This window comes from Lasioglossum baleicum, unplaced genomic scaffold (assembly GCF_051020765.1).
Source record: "Lasioglossum baleicum unplaced genomic scaffold, iyLasBale1 scaffold0208, whole genome shotgun sequence".
Taxonomy (NCBI): Eukaryota; Metazoa; Arthropoda; class Insecta; order Hymenoptera; family Halictidae; genus Lasioglossum; species Lasioglossum baleicum.
The window spans coordinates 68,392-76,499 of NW_027469268.1; the positions used below are offsets into that span (position 1 = coordinate 68,392).

At 46.6% G+C, this 8,108-nt stretch overlaps 1 protein-coding gene across 1 annotated transcript; it reads right to left on the reverse strand.

Annotated features, from left to right (window-relative positions):
• Positions 1 to 1,796: 1,796 nt before the first annotated feature.
• On the reverse strand, positions 1,797 to 7,013 carry LOC143220110 (uncharacterized). The gene is made up of 2 exons (XM_076445850.1): positions 5,768 to 7,013; positions 1,797 to 5,590 (listed from the first exon to the last, which is right to left on the reverse strand). The coding sequence occupies exons 1-2, from the start codon at positions 7,011 to 7,013 to the stop codon at positions 1,797 to 1,799; spliced, it is 5,040 nt and encodes a 1,679-aa protein (XP_076301965.1).
• Between the last annotated feature and the right edge of the window lie 1,095 nt (positions 7,014 to 8,108).

The window sequence follows — 8,108 nt, forward strand, 5'->3', positions numbered from 1 at the left end:
CTAGCGTCTCCTCCTCTCCTCTGCACATCCTGCATACTTTCTTCCCTTCTTTTTCCCAAAATTTATTTGTTCTTTCCTCGTTGCCGCACCTCAATCTTGCTACCAACGTCACGCTATCCCCTTTTCTTCCTCTTTTTCCTGTCAGGTATCTCGGTCTTCCCACCGTTCTTATTTCTTTGTATCTGGGTACACTTCTTGAGTTCCATACCTTCTCTATCTTTTCTTGTTCTTGTACCTCCCTGTCTCTACTTACTACTCTCTCTTCTATTGTTTCGTCCCCTTCTTCTCTCAATCTTGTTACCTCTTCTATCCCCAGACCGCATCGCCAGAAGTATCTTTTTCTCTCTTCTCCCCATCTGTCTAGCTTTCCCTCTTCTTCGTCCTTTCTTCTTTCTCTCCAACATTCCTTGAATATTTTTCGGTTTTCGTCCTTTCTTATTTTCTCTTCAAATCTGACCGCTCTCTTTCCTGCTTCTATCCTTATCTTGTCTTTTTTCATTTCATCTCTCACTATATACCCTGGTGTTGTCCTTTCCACCCCCAGGATCCATCTTATATACCTCTCTTGCATTCTCTCCATCTCCTCTCTTTCCTTCCATCCCCATATCTATGCTCCATACATAAGTATTCCTTTTACCACCGCGTCAAAGAGCTTCATCCTCCATATCACATCTGTTCGTTCGCGTAACTGCCGATTTCAAAATGTTCGATTGTAAAGAAATGGGTTCGCGACTGTTCGAATGTTATCCGCCAAACTAATTTTAGATAACTATTTCAATGTAAATAACGGATTGTGTGGACAAGGAATTGACTGGAGGAATCGCGTTTCGTTCGAGATCTGTTGGTGAACTCGTCAGTAAGGCTAATCCAACAGATCCTGCTTTAGACGCGCGCAGATCAAACCGTGTTGATCTGTATTGTAGTGAAATGTGCTGATCGTGTATGCAGCAATCACGTGAGACGCTCAAGCAAGACTGGTCAGTGTCACTCGTTCAGAGATTCGGAAACGAACTGCTGAAAGTACTGGACGTTGGTCTTGGCGAGAGGTCGGTTAGGCTCCTCGTGGGTGGAGAGGTTGACCTTAGACGAGGAAAGGGAAGTAGAATCTATTGTAATGAGGGAAAGAACTGTCCGGGTTGGTTCAGTCAACTCGTCGTTTACCAATCAGGACACCCTTAATTGTTCAAACTTCCTTCCATGGTGACTGAGAGGCTGGTCTAGTCGGAAGGAAGAGTGGGGTGCTACCTGGTATGAAGGCAAGAGCGGTATTTGACGTCGCTCGACGGTTGACTGTCGCCCCTTGACCGTATCCTTAAAGAATTGAATGTTTAACCTTGGACTGAGCTTAGCGAACGCGGGCGTACACATCTGGGGTTACACATCTGGGGTTGTAATTTATGACGGCGAGGGTTCTTTAGAGTTGTATTTTGAGTGACCGTGAATATTCTTAGCCCGGGACGAAGTAAGTATTCCGAGAATTGCCGGATGTACAAATAACATTTGGCCGTACCTGAGTGACCGTAGCATAAATAATCTTCTAATCCGAAAAACGGTTGGTAACGGCTATATCATAAATAAAATACGAAGTCGACCCTTAAGCTCTTTATTTCGCGCGGCAGTACGGTTCACTGCAGATGCCATGGTTCTTTATGTTTAAAGGAGAATTTCCGTTAACGAATTTCTTGCGAGGAAAAACATTTCTTTGTGTAGGACTACGATCCGTTGCGACGGAACATGCTCCCCCTCGTTGATCGGTTCGATCGATCAATACAATATAAGACATTGACTCACTTGGTTTATGTTGAGACAGCAGCACTGGACGATTGTGCGCTGTTTGAATTAGGAAGAGGCGCTAGCCTCTTCACGTTTCGCGTGTACGTGCCGTTGATGGTACGAACGGTTACTGCCCTTATGATCCCGTCTGGCCCTGGATGAATTTGTTGTATTCGACCTAGATGCCAACACAATGGTGGCAGAGAATCGTCCTTCAGAAGTACAACAGTTCCGATGTTGATCTCGTGACCTCTCCTGGTCCACTTGTGACGAATGTTAAGCTGATGAACATATTCTTTGTGCCATCGTTTCCAGAAATCTTGTTTGACTTTCTGGATATGTTGCCAAGTAGACAGGCGATTGGATGGCGTTTGGCTGAAATCAGTCTCGGTAATGCACGTCAAAGAACCACCGATCAGGAAATGGCCCGGAGTGAGAGCGGACATGTCGTTCGGGCCCGACGAGAGAGGTGTCAGAGGACGCGAATTGAGAATGGCTTCGACCTCGATGACGAATGTAGTAAATTGTTCATGTGTGAACAGTTCTATGCCGACGACTCGTTTCATGTGATGTTTAAATGATTTAACGGCGGCCTCCCACAATCCACCGAAATGAGGTGATAACGCTGGCATGAAGTGCGACGAAATTTCCTTGGCAGTTAAAAAATGATTAAATTTCTCATCCTTGGATAATGTTTGTTGAAGTGCGATTAACTCATTGTTTGCGCCCACGAAATTTGTACCATTATCTGAGTAAATGTTCTTGCAAATTCCTCGTCGCGCTATAAATCGTTTGAGAGCGGCAATGAATGCTTCTGTTGTCAAATCGCTGACGACCTCTAAATGGACGGCTTTAGTTGCAAAGCAAACAAAAACGGCCACGTATACCTTGACTCGGACTCGATTTCTGAATTGCCGCTCCTTTATGAAAAAGGGACCGCAATAATCTATGCCGCTGGTTAGGAACGGGCGACCCTCGGTAACGCGCGCGGCAGGTAGATTGCCCATAACATAATCGACGGGATTGGGGTTCATCCGGAAACACTTGATGCAGCCCCGAACTATTTGGCGTGTTGTATTTTTTCCGTCGATTGGCCAATATAACTGTCGTACGTCGTAGAGTGTGGCTGTAATTCCTGAATGATGGTTTTTCTGATGCGAATCTCGTATGATGAGTCTAGTAATGTGATGTCCCCGAGGCAATAATATCGGATGTTTCTGTTCGAAAGACAGAGAGGAATTTTGCAATCGTCCACCAACGCGCAGGATTCCTTCGTCATCGAGAAATGGACACAACGGTTGTAATTTACTGGGGTTTGATAATTTTCCTGACTTCAAATCGCGAATGTCCTGAGCGAAAGTAACGGCTTGTAATAGCTTGATTATTCGTTTGTTGGCATCTTGTAGTTCCTTGAGAGATAAAGACCCGGTGTTTTGATTATTGACTCGAAAGCGCAAGCAATAGGCTACGATTCGTCGGAGTTTTTGTATGCATGAGTATCGTATCAAGATCTCATCGGTTCGGATAGTCGAACCTACTAAACATGTTATTGAACGCAATTCAGGCAATTCATCGCATTTGGTGAATCTTGCGGGTGGCCATTTCGTTTGCTCCTTTGAGAGCCACTCAGGTCCGTTACGCCAAAGCCCATTGTTGTTGAACTCGGCTGCGGTGATTCCGCGAGAAATGAGGTCGGCTGGATTGTCTGCTGACCGAATGTACCGCCATGATTGAATGTCTGTTTTCCGTTGGATATCGGCTACGCGGTTCGCGACGAAGGTCTTTAAATTTGAAGGTTGCTTGCGTAACCAACCTAAGACGACTGTCGAATCTGTCCAGAAAGTGGTCTTGTCGATATTATGCGTCAATGCATTCCGCGTGGTTTGGAACAAGGTAGCCAATAGTGCAGCACCGCATAGTTCCAATCGAGCCAGTGTGATTTGGCTGAGTGGTGCGACTCGTGATTTGGCACAGAGTAGATGCGCGTGAATGGACCCGGATTTATCAATTGTCCGTATATATATACAGGCGCCGTAGGCCCTTTCGCTGGCGTCGCAAAACCCGTGTATTTCTGTCTGTCTCGCGTTTTTCAATCTAACCAAACGGTTGAATTCGATATTGTTGAGTTGCTGTAGGTCACCTTCAAAGTTCATCCATTTTGTGTGGATGCTGGCTGGGACAGACTCGTCCCAAGAGATTTTTAAGGTCCATAGTTGTTGCATCAATATCTTGGCAACAATTGTGATAGGTCCGAGTAGCCCGAGTGGATCATAGATCTTCGCGATGGTCGATAATATATTTCGTTTGGTGATTTCAGTGTTCGCGGCAGGTTGAACTGAATATCGGATCGCGTCGTGCCTGTCGTCCCATGATACCCCTAATGTTTTCGTGGTAGATTCATCACCGAGAATCTTTGGATGGATTAATTCCTTACTTAAGGTTGATAACAGCCTCGGTTCATTTGACGCCCACTGTCGAATATTGAGACCGCCTCGTTTCAATAGGGTGATTATCTGATGTTGTAACTTCTTCGCCTCCGCTAGCGAATCGGTACCGGTCAATAAATCATCGACGTACAGGTCTTTCTTGATTCGAGCCGCTGCTTCCGGAAAATCGCGTGCTTCGTCGTCTGCCAATTGGTGTAAGCATCGTATGGCTAGATAGGGAGCTGGCGCGAGCCCGAACGTAACGGTATTCAATTCGTATGTATTGATTTCTTGGTGTGCGTCTCGCCATAATATTCTCTGGTAAACGCGGTCTTCGGGTCGAACGAGGAATTGACGATACATCTTTTCGATGTCTCCGGTTATGACGTATGCATGCATTCGGAATCTTAATAGCAGCGACAGAAGGTCGTCTTGTAACGTTGGACCGATTCGGAGGGTGTCGTTCAACGAGAGATTCGTGCTTGTTTTGGCTGACCCGTCGAACACGACCCGGAGCTTGGTTGTTGAACTCGTTAGTTTTATGACGGCGTGATGTGGTAAGTAAAACCCTGGTGCGTGCGTGTTCGTCGCGCGTGTCATGTGTCCGAGTGAACGATATTCGTCTATCACCTTTGTGTATTGCTCTCTTAACTCCGGATCGCGTTCTAATTTTCGTTCAAGTGTTCGAAAACGGTTCAAGGCACGCGAATATGACTCTCCGAGTTGTTCCCGTTTTTCATTGAAGGGTAATGCTACTATGTATCGACCGGACTCGTTGCGTTTCACGGTTGCGCTAAAATGACCTTCACAAGCTTGATCTTCTAGTGATCGGAATTGTTTAACGGCTCCTTCCTCGATTTCCCAGAATTTTTGTAGTTCGAAATTTACGTTGGTGGAAAGGGTTCGATGGCTCGCTCGTGATGTCGTGACGAGATCACCTCCTAAGATCCATCCGAATTGGGTCTTTTGTAATATAAGATCGACGTTGTTCTGTTTTGATAGATTGATTTGGCCTATGCTGAGACATGACAACGCGGGCCCGGTCCCGAGCAACATGTCAATCTTTCCTGGGCGATGAAAGTCTGGATCGGCTAAACGCAGATTTGCTGGTATACGAAGATTGTCTCGGTCGATTTGATTGTCCGGTACTGATCCCGCGATCCGTGGTATCGTGCAAAACGTCAATGTTCGTTGATAATTTGTTAATCGTGATTTGACTGTGGCGGTCACGAGGCTGCTTGATGTGGTATTCAATTGATTTAAAGCTTCAATGACTGCTGTCTGACGGGTCGTCGGTAAACCCGATCGTTTCGCGAGTTCGTCCGTGATGAGGTTTGCGTTGGAACACGTGTCGATCAGCGTACGGCACAATATCGGATTGCGATCGCGATCTAGTATATAAATTCGTGCGGTGGTTAACAGACCGTTCGTTATTCCGTTTGACAAAAGGGTACGAGTAGGAAGTGATAACTGTCTGGCGATTCCCGATGCTAGTCAGGCCTCTGCGGTTGGAATTGTAGATTTCTGGTCAATGTGAAGTCGAGTGTTATGTCTCTGTCCGCACATACGACATTGACCTCTGACGCAGTTCTCGAATTTGTGATTTGATTTCAGGCAGTTGTGGCACAATCTCGCGGTTCGCACAGCTGCCCAGCGATCGTCGATTGTCATATTCATGAATTTAGGACACGCGAAGGATTTGTGCGTTCGCGAGTTGCAGAACTTGCATGCTTGTTCAGAGGTCGTTGTCACGAATGTTCGTTTTCGAGGTACAGGTGATGATGAGATCTCTTTCGATCTCGTCGCGGATGCCCAGGATCTTTTCGAGGATCGTGATCGCGTGCTTGTCGACGGACGGTGGTTTTCTGGCAACGCGGTTCTGACTTGGTTTACTGCTGACGCGCGAGAGCTGCCTTGATGCGATGCGTTACGAAGGTGTTTAAACATCGCTGTTGCCTGAGGCATCTGCGTATCCAAAAATGTTTGTTCCCAAGTTCGGCGCGTCTCAGAATCCATACGATCGATCGCGATGCTGATAATAAAGTCATTCGCGATGTCCTCCCATGATCGGCCAAGGGTTTGCAGCGAACGGATGTGCGATTGAAGGTGGTTTACTAGATTGTTGATCGCGTCGGGCGTACTGTTTGGCATTGCCGGCGTTTCGAGCAGTAGTGCGGTGTGTCGGAGAACGAGTGCGCGTTGATTATCGTAAGTTTCCATTAATTGGGCCCATGCTGCTTGGTAGTTTACCTCGCTCATTGTGAATGATTCGATGGCGGCTTGTGCTTGTCCCGATACCGATAGTCTTAAGTAATTGAACCGTTGTATGTCTGTTAGTCCTGTGTGTTTTTGTATTAGACTCAAGAACGCGTCTTTAAAGGGTAGCCATTTTTCAAGGCGACCGTCGAATATTGGAAGATTCATTTTCGGCAGATGCACCCCGCTTATGCTAGTCGCCGTGGACGGTGCCGGTGAATCTGTCACGGTTCGTGTCGATTGGCTAATGGTCGGTTCGAAACCTTCTAACAACTGTATCGCGTTAGCTAACGCGTCATCGTACACCGTGGTTACATCCTTGCGTTCAGTCTCGGTCTGGTCGAAATCTTCGTGATGCCCTATCTCGTCTTGTGCGTCGTTGAAACCGTTGAATTGCTTTCTTAGACGTTCAATTCGTTCGCGTAATTTTGTACGCGCGGTCGCGGAATCTTGATATTCTGTTAGCTCGTTAGTGAAGTTGGTCAAGTTGGATTTGAAAACACGTTGTTTGTGTTTGAGAGCGCGAATGCGTACGGTTGATTTGACTGAATTAGCCATTTCGAAGAGTTCTGACTGATGTTTGTCACGTGTGGTTCCTGATCGGTTAATTCAATGTAACGTGCCTACCTTGAGCTGATCTGAACGTCTGCTGCTTTGGATGGACGATGTTGATTGTTGATGACGGCTAAGGCTCGTTGATTCCTCCAATCTCGCTGTTGTTGTTCGCACTGGATTGTTCGTAGTTGCACTGCACTGTATTGCCACTAGGCCACCAATCCGGCTCGAAGGACCAAATGTTCGTTCGCGTAACTGCCGATTTCAAAATGTTCGATTGTAAAGAAATGGGTTCGCGACTGTTCGAATGTTATCCGCCAAACTAATTTTAGATAACTATTTCAATGTAAATAACGGATTGTGTGGACAAGGAATTGACTGGAGGAATCGCGTTTCGTTCGAGATCTGTTGGTGAACTCGTCAGTAAGGCTAATCCAACAGATCCTGCCTTAGACGCGCGCAGATCAAACCGTGTTGATCTGTATTGTAGTGAAATGTGCTGATCGTGTATGCAGCAATCACGTGAGACGCTCAAGCAAGACTGGTCAGTGTCACTCGTTCAGAGATTCGGAAACGAACTGCTGAAAGTACTGGACGTTGGTCTTGGCGAGAGGTCGGTTAGGCTCCTCGTGGGTGGAGAGGTTGACCTTAGACGAGGAAAGGGAAGTAGAATCTATTGTAATGAGGGAAAGAACTGTCCGGGTTGGTTCAGTCAACTCGTCGTTTACCAATCAGGACACCCTTAATTGTTCAAACTTCCTTCCATGGTGACTGAGAGGCTGGTCTAGTCGGAAGGAAGAGTGGGGTGCTACCTGGTATGAAGGCAAGAGCGGTATTTGACGTCGCTCGACGGTTGACTGTCGCCCCTTGACCGTATCCTTAAAGAATTGAATGTTTAACCTTGGACTGAGCTTAGCGAACGCGGGCGTACACATCTGGGGTTACACATCTGGGGTTGTAATTTATGACGGCGAGGGTTCTTTAGAGTTGTATCTTGAGTGACCGTGAATATTCTTAGCCCGGGACGAAGTAAGTATTCCGAGAATTGCCGGATGTACAAATAACATTTGGCCGTACCTGAGTGACCGTAGCATAAAT